Source organism: Gadus morhua, chromosome 15 (assembly GCF_902167405.1).
Source record: "Gadus morhua chromosome 15, gadMor3.0, whole genome shotgun sequence".
NCBI lineage: Eukaryota > Metazoa > Chordata > Actinopteri > Gadiformes > Gadidae > Gadus > Gadus morhua.
Window position 1 is genome coordinate 13,984,217 of NC_044062.1, and position 25,124 is coordinate 14,009,340.

The 25,124-nt window shown below is 44.6% G+C and overlaps 1 protein-coding gene across 1 annotated transcript in view; it reads left to right on the forward strand.

Moving 5' to 3' along the window:
• Window positions 1-4,747: 4,747 nt before the first annotated feature.
• Window positions 4,748-25,124, forward strand: part of neurl1ab (neuralized E3 ubiquitin protein ligase 1Ab) — a 28,996-nt gene continuing 8,619 nt past the window's right edge. The window contains exons 1-4 of the mRNA XM_030379848.1: window positions 4,748-5,063; window positions 8,411-8,655; window positions 9,681-10,002; window positions 23,141-23,968. Of these exons, the coding sequence (XP_030235708.1) occupies window positions 5,030-5,063; window positions 8,411-8,655; window positions 9,681-10,002; window positions 23,141-23,968 (1,429 nt within the window). The 5' untranslated portion in view covers window positions 4,748-5,029. The remainder of the gene's footprint in view (window positions 5,064-8,410; window positions 8,656-9,680; window positions 10,003-23,140; window positions 23,969-25,124) is intronic.

Here is a 25,124-nt window from a genome sequence, read left to right on the forward strand (position 1 = left end):
GGTCATGGCTAGACTATTGCTCAATTTACTTAAATATTACTATTTCAACAATTAAGGGGCTTTAAGTCAATCACTTAACATTCAGTCTTCACAGAAGGACAATGACTGTGTATATGCATTGTTGTTGTATGCGTAACATAAAACAACAATGTGTTGCTATCTCATCTTGAATCCTAGTTGTTCCTTTGTTCTGTAAAGCCCAAAGCAAAGTGGTGAGCCTGTTTTGTGTGCGTTAGAATTGATGCCGAAATGATGTTGTTTATATTTGTGTTGACTTTGTGTTGCAGTCCAACCACACCACTTTAAACTCATTCCACTGCCGTCTGACTATCAATAAAGTCCTGTTGTGGACAATAAACGTAAAACCTAATCACCCTATTAGCATCGACATTGTCTAATAGCCACAGTAAACATTTGCTTTAAAAAGATACGCCTTGTCTGTTTCAATCAAAGAGTTTACAGGGGGATGCTGCATTGAAGAGCAAACACATAGAGTATAGAGAAATAGCCCACTGCTTGACACGGAGAATGTATTGCTATATTTTACTGCACAAAATATTCTGGGGGTCCTAGGGAGCAAACGTACCCCCAAAGGTGGGTCACGGCGTTAGAAAAGTTTGGGAACCCCAGCTCTGTAGTGTACCGTTGGGACGCCCCCACCTCCCCTAACCCTGCCGCCATCTGATGAATTACTCTGTGCCTCTCACAATTTGTCTTCCCACCACTCCTCCTTCCCCCGGTCTGTCCCGTCTCCTCTGGGCCGTCCACAGAGACCTCTGGGGCTGCAGGGTGGGGCGTGCTGGAGCGGAGTGGGGCTCGCCTCAGGTGAGCAGTGGTTGGTGGAGGGGGGCTGGATGTGGTTCAGGGGGGTGTGGATGCGGTTCATGGGGGTGGGGAAGCAGTTCAGGGGGGTGGGAAAGCTGTCACTGAGGTGCTTCATCTCTGCCAACAAGGCCCTTGGTGATTTTTTTCTTTTTTTTCTCTTCTGCTGAGATACGGCACAGAGACCAGCTTTTTGAGGTCAGCTACTAACACGACTAATCCATCAATCGATGTAAAAATAAAAAGACAACGGTGTTTGTGGATCCTGCCAGCATGAAAGTGCCAACTGTGCACATTGAGTAGCGTCTCAAGTTTATTCTTACTGTAAATGTCTCTAAGATAATAGCCATTTTCAAGAAGTGTTAATGGCTAATTCAGTTCATGGCTGATTCATTTTTGATTAACTTTTGTTCTTTATCCTGCATTGTTCAACAGTTTTCTGCAGACTTTTAATGAGTGAGCAATCTTCGATTGTAGTAGAGCCTATATATGGTCTTAAACTGAAATGTTTTGCTTCAGAGCAATGGAAATGATGTAATCTTGTTTATTTCCTCCTGAGTGTAATCAAGGTCTGGCTGACAGTTTCTTGGACGTTTTGCATTATAATTCCAGAACGAATCCCACTAGCATAAAATCAGAAATTAAACAATCTAGAATCAACGTATCAAATCAACCTAAATGTATTATTGATTCACATTGATTTATTTATGGGTTGAATATGCTTATTCTTTTTGTTTAATATATAAATACCATTCCAATAGACATTGTTTTCCTGCATAATAGAGGGAGGAGGATTATATTTTCAACAAGACACACAATACATTTAGTGAAAAACATGAATCTCCTGGTGGAAGGGGGCTCATTAGAAAGAAACAGTTGTAGCACTTGGGGGCAAAATATCTATTTGACGATTATCTGTTGCTCTTTTGCTCCTTTTTTTTTGCTCTTTTTTGTGAACATATCAAACAGTCCTGAACAAACAACAGTATAACTTAATAATAATAATAATGTGAATTGGATTTATTCTAGCTACTCCAATTTTGATCCTGTACCTCGAAATGTCTATCTTGTAAATTATTTGATGAAAGCAGCTACTTATTGACTAATAGTCACTTTTTCAACAATTCCTGAAAATAAATACATAATTGTCAGGTAAAAACATCAGTTTAAGAACATTCATACATGACAAACACATTAATTTAAACAAGTATATGTCGAGAACGATGTCAACAGTTCTAAAATCAAAAAATTATACGTGGCTCTGCATTAACCTTGGCCGAGTCATAGGTAGCCGGTACAACTCAATCTATTCATTCTAAATATTTTGACAGCACAACCTACATCTAGTCCCGGCTCTGGGTTACCCTACATGGAAGGCGTTTGCTCTCAGGCCGAGACACAGAGCCAAGCCACTGTTTGTCAGGCGCGTTTATCCATCATAGCCATGTGTCACCTGGAGCATAGCGTGGGAGTTAGCCTAAAGAGAGAGGGCTGGCTTGCTCTGTTCGACGCTGTGGTAAGTCAAAGTGGTCAGCTTAACCATTGCAAACCAAGGATTTAACCTTCAGGTTTGCATTCCGGCTGTCAGGTTGTTTGTGTCCCTCACCAAACTTGGATCCTTGGATGTTGGATGAGTTCTAGTGGGATTGAACAATAGATTGATGCTAAATGAGTCACTGCATAGTCCCTAAATGTATTAATCCATTCGTAATTAAAGAGATGGGCCTTCGATCAGCATACTCTGAAGTGTAGCACCAAGCATTGGAGGCCACATTTAATTAGGTCTAAACAGAGCTTCGAGGTAGATTTAAAACACAATCACTTATGATAGTATGCTCAGTCAATTGCTATGAAATATCAGTTGTATGTGGATAACTAAGTAGTAAAGTAATAATAATAATAATAATTCAAAGTAGTAGTTTACTTAGTAGTAGTTACTATATAATGTAAATTATATTCCTGGCCCTATTTTTTTAAATAAGAGAATGCATTGATTGTTTTATGATGGAGATCTTTGGGATAGGCTGTTGGACTGCCATGTGAAAGGTTCTACGTCAATCCCCCAAGCCTGCAGCCTCGAATTTAGGCATCCTGAAGAAGGGAATTGGGTCATGGGCCCAAAAAAAGGTTGAGAACCACCGTCACAGAATAGCAAATAGTAATCCATATTAAATAAAGCACGCTTAAATTACCATCCCGCCCTTGGAAATCTGTCAATAACACCCCCATCCCCCACCCCACCACCCCTTCATCCCTGGTTGATCCCAGTCCAAGGATCATGTGACTAATGCTACTGTCAAACACCCACTGACCCCCATACCTCCCCCCCCCCTCCCTCACCCCCCCACATCACTTAAATGAACATGGCTGTGTCTCCACTGTTGGCCCAAAACAGTCCCATGACCCTCTTGTGTTGTCTTTGAGTTCTTCAGCACATGGAGCCCAAGGTAGAAGGGCAGATGAATGTAGATGGGGGGGGGGAGAGTGAAAGCATTTCCATTGAATGCTTGTTTTTGTTTGCCACAGATCGTTGTCCTCCACGGATTGAGGAAGTAAACACGAAGCCTAAGAGGCGGTAGGCTCGCGGTGGAGGAAAAAGCCATGCGTGCAGGTTTGATGCCGGCCTCAGTCTGCTAACCGTCTCTGGTGGTGGAAGGGCATGTTGATCGCCTCTGTGAGATGGTGGTGGACCACAACCTAGTCTGACCCCTCTGGACCTAGCTAGGGCAAACAAACATTCCAGCTTCCTCAAAATAATAGTAATAATAGTTATTTGGGGGAGGTTCAGGGTCTTCTCTTCATCATTAAGCTACAAACTGTCCCAACGCACACAGAGGAAATAAGTGATTCTATGTAGAATAACGGGCCTACTTGTTATTTGTACAGTGCTCAGTTCTCTGAAAAACAGGGCAGTAGGGGATGTTAGTACGAACCAAAACAACACTCCAAAATGCATAGTGACAAATAGAAAATGAAATATCATGCGTTTATCGGACTAAAGTTTACCAGCTGCTTGGGCCACTCTATACAAAATGGGAGAGCTTTCTATAAACAGCGTGAGAATAGTGCCGCGTCGCCAAGCCTAATACGTTATTTTACAGCCCTGGCTGCCCGGGGGGATTATGTAAACTTCTTAGAGGGACCAGGCCTTGGGTGCCGGCACCCAGGACCAGCTGTCGGTTACTGGCACATTTATAGCGTAGTTATAGTAGGCCTCATACCATAACCGGTCTATTATAGAATATAAATCACTTATACGGGCGGCAGTAGCTCAGGAGGTAGAGCTTGTTGACTGGTAACCTGTAGGTTGCTGGTTTGATCCCTGGCTCCTCCTAGCTGTGAGGTTTGAGGTTTCCTTTAGAAAGGCACCTAACCCTAACTGCCACCGACAGCCGTCGCTTGCATGGATGACTCCGCCGTCGGTGTGTGAATGTGTGCGTGAATGGTGAACGAGAGAGAGCTGACTTTCAGGATCATCTTGGCAACTTTACCCATTTAAGAGCCACTAGCCTACTACAAATAGTTTAGGCCTGGTTCTGCAACAGTTACAGATCGAATATATCTCCCAGACGAAGTTGACACCGTTATGTAATCAAAATGTATGTTTTGACTAGACATGTTTAGAGGGAGATGAGTGGGTAGAATAACTAAATCATGATCTATTTATTATTTATTTAGACCATAGAAAGCAAAAAAAAAACTCCCCCGCACACACACACACACACACACACACACCCGCCGCTCTTACCGCGCGAAACACCTGAGCCTTTCCGGCAATGCATGCAAAACAGTCTTCTATCTAGTATAGCCCACCACGGCAGAAACCCCCCCCCCCCCCCCCCCAACCCCCATCCCCATCAGTACCACCTCTGTCTCGAGTCCCAGTCACGCCCTCCCACACGACTACCTTTTCTGATGAGTTCAATTGAATCGTGCGGTGCTTGGCGGTGGCGTGGAGGAGTCGCTCGCTTCGTGTCCGCGTTTCTGCACACTGCTCCCCGATGTCGTCGAGTCGGTGGATGTTCGTAACCCGGGGTAGTCGTTCGATTCGTGACGCTGTAGTAGAGGGTTTTGTTTGTGATTGTTATCAACGGAGATAACCTAATACCTAAGTGGCGAGTGATCATGTTGACATCGGAGACGCACAGTTTCCTGAGATCGTTTTGGACCCGCTGAAGTGAGAGGAAAACGCGTGTTTCATGCAACCATGGGTGGGCAGATAACGAGAAACACCTTTTACGGTAGGCTGAATAAGAAAGCATGTTTCACTAAATGTTTAGGTCGTTTTTAATTTCCAATTTAGTGATCTTTGTATAAAGGCCTATAGTTATTGTATTTAACAAGACATTTTTTTTCCTTCATTGGGAAGAGCTGTGCGTCCGAGTTCAACATGCCCGGCTACTTGCCTAAAGTTGCTGTCATGAAAAGAAAGAACCATGCATTAATGCAGGTCTCCAGTGAGGAGCTGGTTGCTAAGCGAATGTGTAGGCTGCTACTGACGCATGGCATGTGTCTGTATTATGTGAATTAGTTATGCTTATCCTATGCGATTAGTGTGTTGGAAGTCTGCTACATTTTATGAATTGCAACTGTTATGACTTTTCAAAAGATATGTAGTCGTTACTTGCAATTTTCTTTATTGAATTATATATCCTTTGCGGTATAGGCTATATCATCACGTGGTCTTAGGTAATAGTCCCCTAAAGCAAAACCAGCCTACTATGGACGGGTTTGTCATCTCTAAATGAGTAGGCTACTTTCAAATATTTAACCCTATGGTTGCCTTCATTCTTTACATTTAAATATAGTAGGCCTAGCCCTACCAACTTTACAAGCACAGTCATCCAAAAATAAAGTGTGTTTGTGTGTATACATTTAGGCTAGATGTGTTTATATATATATATATATATATAATAGATAGATGGATAGCTGGATAACCATAAAGGTAACTTTTTGTTATTGGTGCGCGTTTACTTGCCACGCACGAACGAAGGCGCACATACGCATAAATTCCCGTGCGTCTACTGACAATGACGTCACAACGCGTCGGAAGACTCAGTTCGATGAAGCGTCAGGGGGGCTAAAGTTGTCAAGTGAGTCTTCTTCCAGGGCCTGACTTTTCTCTTGTTCTGCATTCAAATGAAGGCCAGAACGCCAAAACAATTACATAGTGTGATTAGATTTTCCTTAACCTGCACTTCTATTTGTGCATGACTGCAGTAATAATTCAAACATATAGCTACAAAATGCGATTGGTATCGACCTTAAATGTATTTACACCAGGTCTTGGCCTAATGAAAAACATTTGTATTAAGCTAATACATTTTTCCCTTCAGTAGCCGTCCATTTAGTTGTTTTATAACAATAATACACTGACTCACTGTTCTCTCGTAGACATTACATGTCGGGTCAGCGTCATTACGTCAGTCGTGACAAATGCGTTGAGTGTGTTTGATCACTTCATTAAGGACCTTTGTTTTCCATAAAGCTTCATTCAGCATCTGTTTACATAATACCACAACACACAGCTGTACTAGTGTTTACAAAAACAAGGCAGTTCCTGTTATCAGACGCAGAAAACACCAAACAGGCCAAAAGTTTTTACATATAGAAAAAGTTATATAATATCTATTGATATCACATAAAAGGAAGCTCTAGTTATAATATAATAGAATGACTAAGGAAATTACTAACACAAAAAAATCAATAAAATGATATTAAATTATCAAAAAAACTTTTTTGTGCTACAATAAGCTCCGTGCCTAAACTCTGCAAACCACTGCCCTGCCATCAAATGGTTGGCCGGGTCACCTGATCAGAGGTGACCAATCCCGTCACCCAAGGAGAGCCTTAATTGATCCGTCTCCCGGGAGAGGCTGAGGAGCTCTTGACCTTCCAAGGTCAGACGGGAATTGGGCCTGAAATAGCCTGGTTTAGAGGGAAAGAGAGGGAGCAAGGTGGAGAGAAAGGGCATATATGGACATCTTCTGGCAGATGCTGCTGTTCATTGTTAGGCTGTCTTGTGCTCATACAACTTGGGTCTTTACAAAGCATGGAGAGTACTGGGTCTAGCTGGATGATATGACGCTGCACCAGTGTGTAAGAGGGAGAATATCCTGGTGTTTGTGCTGTAAAACTATCCGATAAACAAAATGTAGGCTAGGTGTTGAAGGAGAATCTGTTAATATTTCTGATGGTTGAAGTGCACCTGAAACAAGCCGGTTTGTGGCAACAGTGAACGCTTGACACTATTGAAGAACGGGTTTATTTTACTGTAGTGTAGCGATTCAGTTCTATGTAATGACATATATGTCTGTCTATATATCACATTAACATGATGGTAATGCTAATGTCACATTAGCTTTAGTCCAAGATTTACACAAATACAACATAAACTATTAATAATTTCCATGTTGGATTGAGTTCTTGGAAAGAATGAATTCTACTGAACGTTTTATGTTACTCTGACTGGGATTATCTGTTCCAAAAAAGGAAATATAGCCTATCCACATGTGAAAATATAGTTAAGAAGCAGTTAGCAGGAACATTTTCCATGAGTCATATTAATCACAAGGTGTTGGAGAAAACAGAAAATGATGACGTGCATTTAGAATTTTCCACAGCCCAAGTATTAGTTTCCTATAAGCTAATTTGGTAGCTTTGTATATGATATCATTTTGAGAAAAAAAACCTTGAGTTTGCGAATAAGTTTATGTCAGCTACAGTAACATCAACGGGAGCTGAATTATAACATATGCCATACATGTTGTTTCTGTGCAGTCCGTTCCATGATTAATGGAAAGGTCCATGATTTAGGTAACCATACTACCTTAGATGAAGTACTTATGATCATGTTTGGTCAAGATTATTAAATTCATATTTCACAGTATTTCACTCTTTATTTTCTTAATTTGTTACTATTAGCTTTCTAGCTCCAATATTCAGGATTTCCTATCGATATTACCGGCAGTAAACTATTCAAATACTTTGTTCCATCCTCTAATATATATCCAGATCAGCAATGTGTGTGCTTGGCAAGGATACACGAGAATCTGTGGATAAGATAGACCAGTTGTTCCCACCTTTTGACTTTAGGTGTTCCATTAAATGTCTGTGAGACCTTTTGCAGACCTCCTCATATGCAAACGGTAAAAAGCAAATAGATACACATGCAGTGGCTGAGCAAAGAGTGCTAGCACCCCATTTTTACAAATTTATTAATGAAGAAGGCCATGGGCAGTGGGAAACAGTGGACAGACAAAGCAGTACACCATAAAATATTATGGTGTACTGCAAGTTAGAACACAGTACAGTCTGAACAGTTCCCGGTCGGTTACTTTCTGTCTGCCTTTGCAGTTTTTACCTTCCAAACTTCCACCAACATTCTCCCAGTCCTTACACAATTTCCCTAAACTTCTTTTCTAAAAGTCTTGATTATAACCAAGTAGGACTATGGTGCTATTATGATAAAATTCAAGTCACGCTGATGACTGTGAAATACTATGATGTCACGGCGAATACTGAAAAAGGCCTATATGACGCTTTGATTTTGACTTTCTACGAAATCTCCTTGTGTCTTTGTCTTAAGATTCTTTAGGCGGCACTTTTCCGGCCACTTCCCAACGCTGCCAGCACAAGCCAAAGCGCTGCCTGCCCATCCAGCAGTGCAGTGTTGGCCTCTCGTCCTTCCCCCTCCTGTTCCACCCCAGTGCTAAGGGGTCCCAGATCGTCATGGACATGTCCCAGAGGACGGTCAAAAGGCAGGCCAGCTTCTGTAACGGCATCACCTTCAGCAACAGACCTATAGCTCTCTACGAGCAAGTGCGACTGAAGGTAAAGCTCATGGCATACATATAAACACCAACTGTTGGTCACATTAGCTAGACCTTTTCTCTTTTCTATTCTCTCAGTTGACTGTTTACTATTAGTATCTAGACTTTTGGCAGAAACCTTTATCAAGGTGTGAATTATTTTGGATACATGTCATTATGGAGCAGTTAGCCATCTTGCTGAAGGATGCCCACAGGTTGACTGTGGGTTCTAAATCTTCCTGTGATCTGATTCTCAAATGATTTCTCCTGGCTCATGTGTGGGCCGGAGCGGCGGCAGCAGCAGCAGCAGCTTAGAGTTTCCACTCGAGACAATCGGGAAAATCTGTGTCTTGAAAGCCAGTAGGACAAGCACTTCCATGTGAGGAACACTGTTATCTCGCACAGTAAACCAAATGTAACTAAGAGGATCTGAATTTGATGAGAATAGCTACTTCACAGGCCATAAAAATGCCAGAAAGCCTTATCTGTATTTGTTGCTTTTCCACAGATGTGTCAAGTGCACGGGGGGGGGGGGACGTTGTACTTCATTCAGTAATTTATTGGAATAAATGCATTTAGGTGACACAAATCTTCTTCACGTCTCAACATGAAAAGTGTAATTAGCTGCAGACGTCAGTATAGACAAGAGTGTTGGAGCATTCAATATAAATCACTCGTTCGGTTAATAGGAGAGGCGAGAATATGTGTGTGCTAGGGTAGAGATGGCAGAGTAGAAAGATCCATCATTGAGTAGCAGATTGCTTCTTAGCATTCGCATTAATCAAAAGTGGCGGTGAAACCAGACGTCTCCTAGGAGTTAGGGCATATTCTTAAGGAGGTCTGCAGGTAGGCTGCGTACCTTTTTTAAGCATCCTTTAGCAAAATGGAACCCAGTACCGTTCGGCTGGGAGACGAACAGTAAGCCGTGAGCCTAAATCACTAGACTGTCCTGCCTTCAGTGGATGGGGAGGGGAGAAGGAGCAGGGGAAGTCAGTGTCAGGCCTAGGAGCTTAAAGATCCATTCAACCTTTTAAACTCTCCAAACAGATCACCAAGAAGCAGTCTTGTTGGAGTGGAGCTCTCCGGCTGGGCTTCACCTGCAAGGACCCGTCCAGGATCAATCCAGACAGCCTGCCCAAGTACGCCTGCCCCGACCTGGTGTCCCAGAGCGGCTTCTGGGCCAAGGCCCTGCCGGAGGACCTGTCCAACGAGGGCAACGTTGTCTCCTTCTGGGTGGACAAGAAGGGCCGGGTGTTTTACCGCATGAACAACTCCAGCCCCATGCTGTTCTTCAGCGGGGTCCGCGCCTCCGAGCCTCTCTGGGCTCTCATCGATGTCTACGGCCTCACCAGGGGAGTGCAGCTACTGGGTGAGTTGTCCTTGAAAGTGGGTCTTGTGGTAGTCCTGTCTCAGCTGAGTAGACTCCATTCAGTTTAGCTAGCAATACTGCCAGGGTCAGGGGGTTCAATTGCCTGAGGTTAGGGGTTTCATTCCCTTTCATGAGACTGGTCCTCTTAGATTCTCGGTCTAGCTCAAATTAGAGAGCGTGGTGTAAACATTGCTAGGGTTAGAGGTTTGAATCCCATCGGTTATCTTCATTGACGCGTTACTGAGAAACGCTAAATCAATGAAGAATAATTTAGTGGCAAATCAAATGTTTGACTCTTTTCCCCTCTTCTCTCTGTTTCTCTTCTGGCCCTCATCCTATGGCTATAGCACCCTTCTAGCTATCACATCCTCAAGGTTTACACATGCATCAGTCGAATGAGTCAGACTGGAAAGCCCAACTCATCCCGGCTTAATTAAAGTCTCATTAGTTGAACTGAGAGAGAGTTCCTCGAAAGAACATTGCCGGTTGGAAATGTTTTGAGTTGATCACGTTTCAAGTGTAAATGATTGCGATTTTACCACTGGTATGTACAAACTACCCCCCCCCCTTCTCGACCCCACTAACCCAATCAAGCAATGGAAAAAAGATGGCGGAAGATTAGCAGGGTTGTTTAGTTACCAGTCATTTAGTTTCAAACGGTTTTCTAACGTTCCCCGTCACGTTTGATAAGACATTAGATCGAATGCTTGAGGAGGTGACCTCCTCAAGCATTCAGCTGTTTTCCTACCTTTTGGCCCGAAACGTATATTTCTTAGGGAAAATAAACGTAGCACAACGCTCCGGGTGTTCTGTATAACTATTTGGTTGTGTATAAACACTCAAATGTATTTTTATCAAACAGAGTCGTTTGCTTACAATGCAAATAAATAAGTTACGTGAATCTTTCCACCATGTAATCCCCCCCCCCCCCCCCCCCCCCCCCACCCCCACCCCCAGTACATGAACATTCATTTCCAGGAACTACATTACCTCTTTCTCCCCGGAATGGAAGCTGTCATCGCTGTTAAATAAAAATAGAAGAGGCTCCAGCATTGTGGCAGAAGATAGCGCCGTTGCCGGTTAACCTAATTTCTTGCGGCGCTAGCTGACAACAAATGGCGGCGCTATCTGGTTAGGTTGCTGTTCAGTGTCCCGCGCCAGAGCCCGAGACTATCTGGGTTCAGTGGCTTCGCTTCGGCGAGCCATGATGGCAGCCAGCACACGGCTGTCACTTGCCTCCGTCATCTCCTGACGCGATGATGGATGAACTGCCGGGAGCCATTTCATCAGGCGGGCAAACCTGTCGCGCCGCCGTGACTGCCTGTGCTTTACACGCCCGACTCTCACACACCGTTCACGCACCGTTTGTGTTGAATTCCGTTGAAGATATACGAATATCTATTTTGAAATGCAAGGCATGGTGATGACTTAGAACCGCTGTGCTTCTGTTATTTTGAAATGCAAGTCACAGACATGACTGAGAAATACTGGAGCGCTTTTATTTTTCAGATTCAAGTCACGACAATCTCTCGCGAAAGACCGGCGCTTTCATTTTGAAATTCAAGTCACGATAACGACAGAGAGAAAAGCCTACGGCTTTTGTAGTTCTGTGTTTCTATCATGACGGGATTTTCGGTTGTATGGCAACCACAAAGCAGCAGTACTTCTCCTTCAGCCTCTCCACGGCTCTGCTCCTTACTTTTCCTCCTTTGCCATAATTTCTGCTCTTGAGTATAAACTCAAAGATGATGAAAGCGAGGGCCTCGGTCTCCCTCGACCCGTCAGCCTGAGTGTCACTTCACAATCAGCTCCTCTTCTACACGCCAACGTCACCGCTCAGGAGCGTGGGGTATCTCAAGGACCCCCCCCCCCCACCCACCCACCAACCCACCCACCCCCGGCTCTCTCTGCTGCAGATCAACAAGTCTACCTCGCTCCTTCAAACATGGGTGCCAACATCAAAGCACGGTTTGCTGCACTGGCAACACACATTTCCGTTGTTTTCCTTTCCAATAGTAGGGCTACTTTTTCACGCTTTAATGATGCTTACAAACACACACACACACACACACACACACACACACACACACACACACACGCATGCACGCACGCACGCACACACACACATGCACACAGCGCGCTGAACGTCAATGCTGCCCCAGCTGAGGCATTCCAGACCAATTTCACCTGTTGTTTCCTAACTTTATCACACGGCCTGGTCCAACCCAGGTGGGAACTGGAGATATGCGGCCGTTGCATTCTGCAAGGTCTGGGTTAGATGGCCTTGATGTGGCCCCCTTGAATTGCAAATGAGAAACAACCGTGCCCGCGTTACATTTAGATGTACTGTTTCTGTGGTTGGCGGCTCAGTCAGACGTAACACATCAGCTCAAGATCAGACTAAATAATTACAGAAAAGCACCCAAGCTGAATATTTTACAGCTAACCTTTCAGTCACTTTGGATAATAGAAATGTCAGCTAAATGGGACGTAAATATACTCTTTTCAATTTACTTTCCTCTGAATACTGACTACTATAAACGAGTCGATACTTGGGAACCTCAAGTGTACCTCAGGGTGTAGTAAAGTCCAGCAGATTAATCCCCTAAATGCTTGTTATCCTCTTTCTCAGCCACTGACTCCTATTTGATTGTTCCAAATGTCCCTGCCTACGTATGTAGCTGTTCTTCTGAACAATACAGCCATCAGAGGACAGGGACAGCCCTAATGTTAAATGCACTACAGTTGTGCCCGTTCAGGGGGCTTCCCCCCACACAACACGACCACCAGAGTTAAAATGGCTCTGATGTTGTCTTCCATTTCAAGAAATACTGGTTGAACAGTTGAGTTTACTGAGAATTAAACTTTTACCTTGTTTCCAACAGAAAAAAACTATTTACTTTTATATGTAACTTGTTTTCAACCAACTGATAACTGATGCCTACTTAGTACAACCAAGTGCATCGTAATAGTGTTAGAACTTTGGAATGGCCTGATTGTCAATCAGATCATTCAATAATTACGTGATTGACCTAGCATCTAGAAAATATATGTTATCTAAATCTTAAGACTTATCTAAAAGGAGCGATAAATAATAATCTGAACAATATGCATATTTTTTTATACAAAAGGAACATTTTTACCACATTGGCTCCGCAAATAATTGGAAATGTAATAATAGATTAGAAATAAAATGTAAAGTTACAAATATAATCATGAAATTTATATAAAATATTTAAATCACAAAAATAAACATAATTGAATAAAGTTAGGAATTAACATTGAATAGAGAAAAATGTAAACATACACAAAAATATACATAAAATATACTTATAATACTTACTAAATATCTACGTGTCACAAAATGATAATCTACTTCTGAGATTTGACACTCGACCTGAAACTTAACATTTGTGTCATGTTTGTGTTATTGCATGTGAAAACAGAGGAGAAGCATTGCTTTACGTATAAGCTATGGATAAGCTAGCCAGCTTCCTCGCTAAGCTACCCAGCCTCCTTGTTAAGCACTCGTAAAGAGGAAAACTGGTGGGAATTCTTTGAACTTTATTGACAACGTACCTCAGAATAAACGTAGAGTTTATTGAAAAAAGGGTACATAGTACAAAATACAAGTTGTATCAGCGCAGAAAGGCCACTCAGCATGACAAGCATTAGGTTGAAGCGATGTACTGAGCCCCGAACAATGGGCCTACTGCAGTATTAAAGCAGGGAAACCCCCTGTAAATAAGGTTGCCACTACTGCCTTGGCCATCCCAGGATGTAGCTCATGGTATAGCTGTAAATCAACCACGGCTGTCTTAGTTCCCCCCCCATCCGACCCAGAGGACAATAAGCGTGGCCTTGAGTGTCTTTCGAAAATCCTGTCTTATGGCTATTTCCATTGCAAAAGGTTGCTAGTCGCCCCCGCAAGAGTTGTCAAAGGTGAACCCCAAGAACAGATAGGCCAGCTGCTTGATGGAAACCCAGGTGGAGGTGAGTTGCGTAACTGAGGAAAAGCTGGTAGTGAGGGGCCTTCAGATGATAGATCTGTCAAAGACGAAAGCCTAGCAGGTTGTTAACTACTTCTCAACATCCATGGCAGTCGCTTTTTATGGAGGAGGTACTGCTATAATCCTTTGTATCTATGTGGACATAAATAACTGTTTGTGTGTGTGTGCGTGTGCGTGTGTGTGTGCGTGTGCGTGTGTGTGTGTGTGGTTGTGTGTTTGTAAAAACAATGGTTCACCGTGGAAATTAATTACACTATGTTACATCACCGCCATAGTCTTATCTCTTACCTCATTCTTGCGCACTGTTCATGCATGCAGCTACTGTTGCAGATGTAGTGTATAGACAATGCTGTTGTTCAACGCTTTGACATCCAGCCAAGGACAAACTGCAATGGGGGTTGCTGGACGGTGGTAAAACCTAGATATATATTTATGATTTTTCCATTAACGCTCCAATAGCGATGGAATAAAGCAGTCATTATAAAACTTATTTGAGTGAGTGGGTGAAATGAGTGGGTGGGTGAGGAGGGTGCCAAGAAGGATTCTTCTCCAGCTTGGGTGGCACAGACAGCGGGTACAGCCGTACTGTGTTGGCCCAGCTAATAATAAGGAGATGAGAATGTATTGGCCCCTAGTTCAAGCCTGTTTCCATTATTCAGGCTGTAAAGCAGTCTTGTGCCCGCCTTCACAATGAGTGGTGCTTTCGGGAACCTGAATAGATTTCGAAACTTTAATGTATGCCAAATTGCGCTGTTCTACGTGAGTGTATCATGGTTAGCTGTCATGTGCGATGGTAAGCCCCGGGACCGCCAGGGAGCAGAACGCCGTATATATTGCAGCAGAGCAGCGTGTGTTAGCAGCGGAGGGTCACTCCACCTTCCACCTTTGTGTAGTCGGGCCTACCGTGCGCAGGGGAGACAGATTCGAGTCGTGCTCGGCGCCGCGTCGGGGCGTGTGTAAGCAGCCGTGCCTGCGGGGCCGGGGGCCGGGTGAGGCGGGGTCACCTCAGTGTGTTCTAAGGGTGGGTCCAGGAGGACGGGGTCACGAACCCCTGCATAAAAATGTTTTGCTCGTCGCCGACTAAAAAGGCTGAGAACCAGAAAGACTGAACCACTCGTATTTGTATTTATAAATCCCCCGTTTTTTATGTGCGTGTAGTACTTTCTCGAAATAATGAATGAATAATGAGTAAGGAGAAATAAATGAGGATGTGAATATTGATAACTTGATTCAATATTGATACGCTGATGCATCATGTAGCAATTTACTATTTTGTCATTAAGCAGATGCTTTCATTCAAAGCAAGACGGGGAATTCTGATACATGTCATCCAGTTTGATCCATTAGTACACAACATTAGTAGATTCACACAGATACACACAGAGGCACGCACACACACGCAGATCAATGAGAAATAGGAAATGTTTTATTTTTAATTCAGTTGTCCTCCTCCAGTCCCCAGTAGCACAAACTAAAATAGAAACGGACCATTGCCTACGCTCCACTCTCCCCCATCTCCCCCATCCTCCCGCTTCCCCCTTTCGAAATAAAAAGCATAAAATAATGACAGATCGGGTCGTCCACTTCACACACGCTGTAACGCTGACAGAATGTTTGTTTACGAAGAAGAATTCCTGGGGAATCGCGCTGCTGCCACCCTGCTCCCCTCATACAGGTGTGATAGATTACCTCCACGGGCACGATAAGCACAGTGAGGAGGAGGAGGGCGAGGGGAGGAGGAGGAGGAGGAGGGGGAAGAGGAGGAGGGGGAGGAGGAGGAGGGGGAGGAGGAGGAGGAGGAGGAGGAGGAGGGGGAAGAGAAGGGGGACGAGTGGGAGTAGGAGGAGGAGGGGGTTGAGGCGGAGGCGTGTTTTGATGGATTAGAGGCACTCTGCTAAGTTTGTTTACTAGGGGTAGATGAGTCACTTAATCACTGACAGAACGCCGGCGATCCGCGACACCTCGCACACGCACACGCACCAACACACACACATTCTGTGTGTCTATGTCGGTCATTAGACACAGATCCAAAATGGGGTCTGGAGACCGATCCGACTATCTTGGTTACGAGGCTGCCTAAATCCATCATATGTGGTGCAAGGCATTGTGGGACAATCTCATCAGTAACACTTCACTTTAGTGTGTTGATGTCGGAGGAAAAAATCAATGCCACATTTTGGTTTTGTATTTTAATCGCATGACCTTGTATGTCTTCAGGGAATTTTTCTCTCTTTTTAAACGCTGAACAAAAGCATTTTTCCCTTTATCTTTTGTTTGGACATTCCAGTAAACCAAGATTAAATAAGTCCAAGTTGCACAAAAACACAACCTGCTTATACTTGATTGCAAGGTTGTTTCCTGTCTTTGTGGCTATTTCTGTCTGGGTGCTCACGCATTCACATGTGTGCCCACACCCTGATACAGACACATGACCACACACATGGGAACACACACACACACACACACACACACACACACACACAAACACATGCAGACACAGACACAGACAGATATATGAATATGAATAACCTGCCTAATTGTTGAGCCTGTCGTCACCAAAGCTATTTACACAGAATGGATCTATGGATGAAGTGGTTACAGTCTATCGTGCAACCCAGCTACCAGCTACTTCCAAGCAAAGTTGTTCTGTCGTAATGAATGAAGACACTGAAACTGCTTCAATACTGTTCTGCTATATAAAGTTAAAAAGTAAGCAACAGTGGACTGGAGAGCAGGAAGGAGGCAAAGAGAGATGCTCAATGTGTGGTTATTGTAAATATTTAGCAATGTCCACCGAATTGTTTCTTGGCAGAATTAGGCTAAATACATCTCTCTCTCGCATTTGCGCTCCCTTGCTCTCTTGCTCTCTCTCACTCACTCTCTCTCTCTGTTTCTTGCTCTATGTCTCTGTGTCTATCTCTCTAACACTTGCTCTCTCTCTATCTCTCTCTCTTTCTCTCTGTTTCTCTCGCTCTCTCTGCTTTCACCCCTTTCTCACTCTATCTCTCTTGCACTCCCTCTGTCTGTCCTTCTCTCTTTCCATCTCTCTGTCTCTCTCTCACTAACAGGCTAACATTCCTTGTGAGGGTCTGTCTCTCGCCCTAATAAATCATGGGAAAACCCTGGCTGTCGGCAGTGATTGGATGTGTAGACCTGATTAAAGCCGCATTAAGGTTTTCACATGCGTCCAATTTCCACAAGTCTGGAAATCACTGAAACCGTCAGTTTGTTCTGAGAAATGTCCATGTCAGGGAGTCAATTAGGAGACGTTTCAGTGTTCGGAAGGCACTCCTCGTATGAAAACATGTATTTTGGGATGGATGACATTGCCTAGCATAAGAAGAATACATTATTAATATACCAGTAGATAAAATAATCAAAAAGTAGGAAATAAGACTACGTCAAAGGTCTGTTATTTTCTACAATGTGAGGTTTGGAAAAAGTCCAAATGTTGAATTTCCATCATTAGATTCATGTTGTTGCGTTTCAGACTTTTGATCTGAAACTCATCAATATGAACAGGCATGTGGGATGTAAGTAATGTGATGCCTCCTCGAGATTGAAATTATCTCATACTTTGGAGTTAATTACATTTTTACCGAAATCGGACTAACTGTGGCTGGACAGGCTGTTGTTGTCAGCGTTGATGAAGCGAGTTGGAAACTAAAACATTAGGGTAGAAAGGAAAATATAAGTTGCAACTGTACACCCTTTGAAGACGATGGCTCTGGGCGAAGTGCGGGAGGAAGAGTAATCCTTTTCAGCAGGCCATTGTTTCGTGTTAGTAGTTCACTTCACACCCATTCATTTGTATTGAATGGGTGTGAAGTGTAATTATGTAATTATAGAAAGGTACTATTAATTTGTTGGAACAACCAATGGCACTTTCTAGGAAAATACACACCTTCCCAAGGAAATAATGAAGCACCTTTGAAACATTGCTTATGCGGTGACATCCAACATTTCAACTACTATGTATCGGGGTCGGCAATGAAATAAGCTTGCCAAAATTGAAAGGTTAAGCCCTCGTAGTTGTGTGTAGATGGGCTTTTAAATGCCACAGTAAAATAAAGATAAACGTCAATATTTCCCAAAATTGTATCAAATTCCCTCGGAATGATACAAAATTCCCCCGAAACATATTGCAATGGAGAAATTGCTACACTGCTTTGTATCCAATATAAAAGTGAGGTATTTGACTAAAACCTAGTGGACAATCACAACCACTGTTGACGCGGTCTCTAAAGTTGAGGCCTGTCTCAAAACGACCGTTTGCCAGAGTTGAGACTTTTAATAACATCTCAATGTTAAGCATTGTCTATTTATTTTTTTCATCTGAACCCTCGTCTCTAATCCCTTATGTTTCCACAATGGAGCGCCAAAAAATCCTAAACATCTGGCCCTGAGCCTGAGCATTCTGCTGCGGCCTCCCTCTGAAACATTGGGAGCGGATAGCTCCGGTTTCGGTCCACCATCAAAAGGCCACCCGGAGGTCCCTTTGGTATCGGACACACGCCACCAGATTCTCCAGACTGCTCTGCCCTCAGCCCACCTCCGACCTCCGTCCCACCTCCCCTCCGTCCCTCTGATGACAGATGACTTCACTCATTGTAGACAGACCCCCTGGAGCCCCCCCCCCAAGGCATGCAATTCCCCCTTCAATTGCATGCAAACAAACACACACACACACACACACACACACACACACACACACACACACACACACACACACACACACACACACAAAGACATAGTTACACACATGCGCCAGCCTGCACATTCTCACACACACACACACACAAAGACAGACACATGCACACAAAGACGGACATACAAAGACCCATGCAAACACACCACTTCCAAAAATGGAAAAGTGCGCGCACACACACACACACACACACACACACACACACACACACACACACACACACACACACACACACACACACACACACACACATACACACACACAGACACACCTAATGACAACACACTCAACACACACACACACACACACACACACACATACACACACACACACACACACACACACACACACACACAGACACACACACACACACACACACACACACACACACACACACACACACACACACTCCTCTCGCAAGATGACCTTGTATAGAGGTTTCTGCCAACCCACAGAAAACCAAAAAGTCTGATAATCCTTTTCCCCCCAAGAGCCAATAGGAAATGACCAGAGCCTTCCCTTTTACCGACCAAGACTAGAAAAGACCCTTGAAAAGAATAACATTCTGTTGATTTCAAGTGACATATTTATTTATTTTTATGTATTTTTCTCATATTTTTTTATTTCAGCATGAAGTTCAAGAGATGATTGCATTTGAGATCGGCCCGTGAAAAAAGATAATTCTGAAACTCCCTGGTCTGTTCCACCTTCCAGCAACTGGTTTGACGGGATCTCTTCCCCTCTCTCCGGGTCTCACCTGAGGAGAGATCATGTTTCGTGATCCACTTGGTCTATACCCTGGCCTAAGGTTCACATACCTTCAGCTCCTACCTGACCCCTCAGAGAACCCAATGCAACCAAACTCCTTTTTTGGTAGCCATGGCTACATGCCAGTTGTATCACTCCCTTGTCTTTTTTATTCCCACAGTTTGTTGATATTCCGCCAGAAAACCGGAGGAAACTACAAAAGCCCTTCTTATTCTACAAAGGCCTCTAGTCGATTAAGCTTTCAGTCGATTAAGGTCGAAAAGAAAAAACGCCTCCCTATTTGATCTCTCTTTTCAAAAAGTCAACTTTGGCAACCTCATTTTCTGGAGCATTATTACATCTGCATCATTATGGTCTAATATACTTTCATGATGGGAACTTCTGGCCAGCACCCAATTCGAGCGGCTTAAAGAAAATGTGGGGGGGGAGTGGGGGTTGGGAAAGGAGCGGGTTGGGTTAGGCCACATTGAAGGTCTATAAATGCCAGAATTAATTTTCTGGCAGAGTGCTTTCAAACGGCCCAGTGAGGACAATAGGTGCAAGCCTGCACCTGTCTCTCTGTGTATGTGTGTGTATGCATGTATGTGTGTGTGTGTGTGTGTGTGTGTGTGTGTGTGTGTGTGTGTGTGTGTGTGTGTGTGTGTGTGTGTGTGTGTGTGTGTGTGTGTGTGTGTGTGTGTGTGTGTGTGTGTGTGTGTGTGTATGTGTGTGTGTGTGTGTGTGTGTCAGTGTGTGTGATTGACGTTTTAATGAGTGCCAGGGAACAACACTGGCTTCAACGCTTCAGAGAATCCTGTTCTCAACTTTTTCGGTTACCCGAATAATTGCCGTTGGCTATGTGTCGGTTGTAGGGATACAAAAAAGAACAAAGCAAACTAATTTAGAGAAGGAAACTACTTCAATCACGTTTCCATAATCAGTGTTTTATATGAATGAAGGGAAGACTTGAGTCGGGTTGCTTCAAAATAACCTTTCAATAGAACATTCGGAAGGAGTCGGATTACAGTGGTTGCAACAAAGTGTGGGGAAAAGCCAGAGTGGGGTATTTTCACCTTGAAGAGCCGTTGGATCCATATTTGCATTCACCAGCCATCCAAACACGGATCTAGGTTACATTTACATGTTGTTGAGCAGACGTTCTAACTCCACCGATTATCTGATCAAGTGATCTAAGAAATACCCCAGTAGAAACCTCTTCAGGTAACCAGTGATGTCCTGTCCCAACCTGCTTGAAGTTCCTTCGTTCCAGTTTTTCTCATGCTGCTCTTCCCACGACACCTAAAGTACATCGGATGCCAAAATCTACTTCCTGTTTTCCTGTTGAATCAATAAAGCAAATTTGTCGGGCAGTAAAGATTCAAATCAATAACTTCCATAACCAATTCAATGTTCAATTCAATTAAGGAATTGTGTTCAGTATCAATAGTTTACTTCATTATTTAATTCTAATAGCACAGTGTTTTAGGCCCCATCCACACGAAGCCGATTTCATGGCGAAACCGCAAAGGTCTTGTACGGTTCGGCCTTCCGTCCACACGAAGCCGGCGAATCCGCTGACCGAAACCGCAAACTTCTGAAACCACCCTCGGAGGTGGTTTCAAATATACCCGGTTTCGTTTTGGATTCGTGTGGACGCCTGAAACCGACTGAAACCGTAAACCATGACGTCATCGCCCCAGCCCTCGACCCTCTAGCTAATGACTGTTAAGCCCGCGGAGTCTCAGAACTCACAACAACAAGGATTTCTGTAGCAGAAGCAGCGCCCCTTATGGGCCTGGCATGTGTACTACAGCGTTTCTACAGATCTACCCGGTTTCGCTTGGCTTCGTCTTTACGGAAACACTGCGAAACCGGATAGATCGAAACCGTAACGGTTTCGCCTGTTTCGGCTTCGTGTGGACGGGGCCTTAACCTTTCCATATTGTGTACTCAGCTATGATTATGCGCTCTTGGAATGGGATGCATTGTCTATTGTGTATTCTCCATGTGAGGATGTGTGCATGAGTGACTAACCCAGCCTCTCTGCTTGGGGATAAATGAAGTGTATCTAATCTTAATACAGATGAAAGAACAACTCAACTTCCATATTGAGTTCCATGTTGAGTCAATGTAGGAGCAGTGTGTGAGGCTATAATAGTCGCGGATGGAGGAGACGTGCACAGTGTTGTGGGGACTTTGGAGGTCTTAACGATAAGCAGTCTATTAATAGGGGCCCTTACGCTGGGTTGGGGCTCCGCTCTCTTGACCCAGGAAGTCATTCAGGTCAAGCAGTTTATCAGATGCTAGCCGGAGAAGTTCTGTCCTCTGGGGGATAACAGACTGATTCCTGGTTCTCTTGTCTATCGCTCTGTCTCTCTTTCTTTCTCGCCCCTCTCTGTCGGCCTGTCACTTTCTCTGTCTGTTTGTGTCTGGCCTTGTCTGTCTCTTCATGTCCCTCTCTTTGCTACTCCCTCTTCTAACTATTCGGTCCCCAAGTGTCCATCTATTATTTAAAGGGATGGAAAGTTTAGTTTTCTTTCTGTACACTATGAAATGTAAAAAAAATAAAGCATATATTTCCATGCAAAACCCGATGTTAATAAAAATAGATATAATCCACAACCATATTATCCGTGTCAGAATCAGAAACACGCGCTGTACTTTAGCGCTACAAGCGAACAAGGATGACAAGCCAGGCAGAACACAATGCTGCCGCTGCAGCAGAGAAAGTGGAACAAGGTTATATAATAGACGGCTGTAGAGACGGAATCCCATTTGCACCAGTGTCCTGTACAGCGTCTAGTGTGTGGGACAGCTGTAATGGCTTTCACATTGTGCTCGTTACATCTGAAGGGCCCTCAATCCAGCTGAGACTTAATATAGGGGCCGGGGCCCCGACTGCTCTTTTCTGTGTTACATAAAGCTATTAGTTCTTCTTCCCTTTCTAAGGGTTATTTAGGGGTTATAGGCTTTTACAGCCACTGGCAATGTCCACACTTACAAGAAACATCTTGATCTCTTTACTTGAATGTGTTATCACAGGGAGAAAATGATTTGTATTTCTTAGATTTTATTATTATTCTACATATCTTTATTTATTGTCAGTCTCTCTAACACTTTAGTTGGCTCACATACTATGATGGGATTTTTTGATTTCTACTCCCAATCCGCATCTGGATTAATCATAATCGTTCAGCAGGTGCTATTATTCGTCTCAGCGTAAAACGTCCTGTCTTTATTCTCCATCAAAATCATTAATTGTCTGAAAACATAATTATCATCTACAGGATCAATTCGCTCTCCTCTCATCTTCTTTCTCCACTTCAAAATCCAACCCTCCCCTCCTCTCCTCTCCTTTCTTCTCCTCTCTCCTCCTCTCCTCTCATCTTCCCCCGCTCATCTCACTCCCTTTCCTCTCTCCTCCTCTCCTCTTCCTTGCTATCCTTTTACCTTTTTCTTAAGTTCTCCTTTCCTTTCTCCTCCTCATCTCTTCTCTCAGCTCCTTTCATCTAAGACCTCTTCCCTCTACATCTAGCATCGTCTAGTCAAACCGGCCTCCTCCGCTACGACCAAAGCCCTTTTGGATCAGCATTAACCTGTGTGTATCCTAAGCAGCGTTGGGACCCGTGTGTGATGACGGTCTCCCCTCTGCCCCCCCCCCCCCCCTCCGCAGACAGCCGGATGGTTCCGCTGGACTGCCTACGGCCCCGCTCCTTCGACCGGCCCTCCGTCCACGACGCCCGCACCACCACCTCCTCCTCCTCCTCCTCCGTCAGCCTGTGCGACCTCAGCCTCCGGCAGCAGCGGGAAAACGAAGAGGAGGAGCAGGAGCAGCGGCAGCAGCAGCAGGAAGAAGAGGAGCAGCAGCAGATGAGCCCGCGGCCGCCGTCCGACTCCTTCGCACGCTCGATCTCCTGCCACGGTCCGCAAAACTCCCAGAATTCCCAGCGGTGTGCCCTGCAGGACGCCGGCGAGCTCCGCTTCCACGCCGTGCATGGGAGTGACGTCGCCGCGCCGGACGAGCAGACAGTAGTGGCCCATCGGGGGGGAGCAGGAGGGGGAGGAGGAGGAGGAGGAGGAGGAGGAGGAGGAGGAGGAGGAGGGGGAGGGGAGGAGAAGAGGACTCTGGTGTTCACAAGCCGACCGCTGCGCTGCTCGGAGACGGTCCTGGTGAGGGTGACGCGGTCGGGGCACTCTCCCCCCGGCGGCGCCACGCCGCTCTCCTACGGCGTGACGTCATGTGACCCGGCCACGCTGCGGCCCTGCGACCTCCCCCCCGGCCCCGAGGCGCTGGTGGACCGGAAGGAGTTCTGGGCGGTGGGCCGCGTGGGCGCGCCCCTGCACAGCGGCGACGTGCTGGGCTTCTCGGTGAGCGGCGACGGGGAGCTGACCATGAGCCGCAACGGCGCCAGCGCCGGCGCGCGGCTCTGCGTGGACAACTCCCGCCCGCTCTGGATGTTCTACGGTCTCCACGGCAACGTCACGCAACTCCGGATCTTAGGTGAGGATCCCTTCGTTCTCGGCTCGTCGCTCCTCGTGTCTGTCGTCATCGCTCTGCTCACCGCTCTCTGTGTCTCTCTCGTCAACTCTCTTTGTCTTTCTCCTGATCTCTAAAATTCCCTCTCGGCCTATCTCAGCCAATCTCTCTCACTTCAATCTTTGATCACACAAACAGACAGACAGACAGACAGACAGACAGACAGACAGACAGACAGACAGACAGACAGACAGACAGACAGACAGACAGACAGACAGACAGACAGACAGACAGACAGACAGACTCTCCCCATCTCTCTTTGACTCTCTCTCTTGAGGAGAGGGGGAGGGAGAAAGAGAGAGTCAAAGAGAGATGGGGAGAGATGGGGAGCTGGCTGAGCCAGCTCAGCCTGTTTTGGAACTGAACATATTGTTCTGGTTCATCAACCAGCCAGCCGGCATCGTCATATCTAAAATCACTTCATGTCAGAAGTTGACAAATGGTTTGAAAACAATAGAACTATAATGGAACTAGTTTTTATTTAACCAAAGTTTAGCCTCATGGTCGCGAGTGAGATCCGGTCAAGACAGCAGAAACAACCGCTGAAATCTTGGGGTAGGCGGGTAGCAACCACAACAAATACACACAGTAAACAAAAATAAATCACCACAGAAGAAAACATAACATTAAACACATTGGGTGGTTATTGTATTTTTACTCCAATATAATTAATCCTATCGTAAAACATTTGTCACATTGGAACTTTAAACACTTTGGATGATGTTTGACAAAGGGACACACTGTTTTAGTTGGTTTATTGTGCAGTACATAACGCCTTATGCTTTGCCTCTAATACAGTGTTAAACTTATACTAATACTAATAGTGTTCTTTAGTCTGGGAATAGTCCCATCCTGCTTAGCAAAGACCAGGCGTCTGCCCACTTCTGCCTTTATAGTTTGTCTTTTTTGGCTCAGGGAAAGATCAATTTGTAACAATTTAAGTTGAACTAGCATCTTTAATAAAAGATGATCTAAATAAATCATAATCGTTGATCTCATTGAGCAGGTGCTATCATTTGTCTCCCGGTGAACACGTTCTGTTTTCATTGCTGATCAAAGTGTTTCTGATCATCGTTTGAAGATGTTGGGTGTAATTGAAAGGGTCGATGAAGTCCTTTCC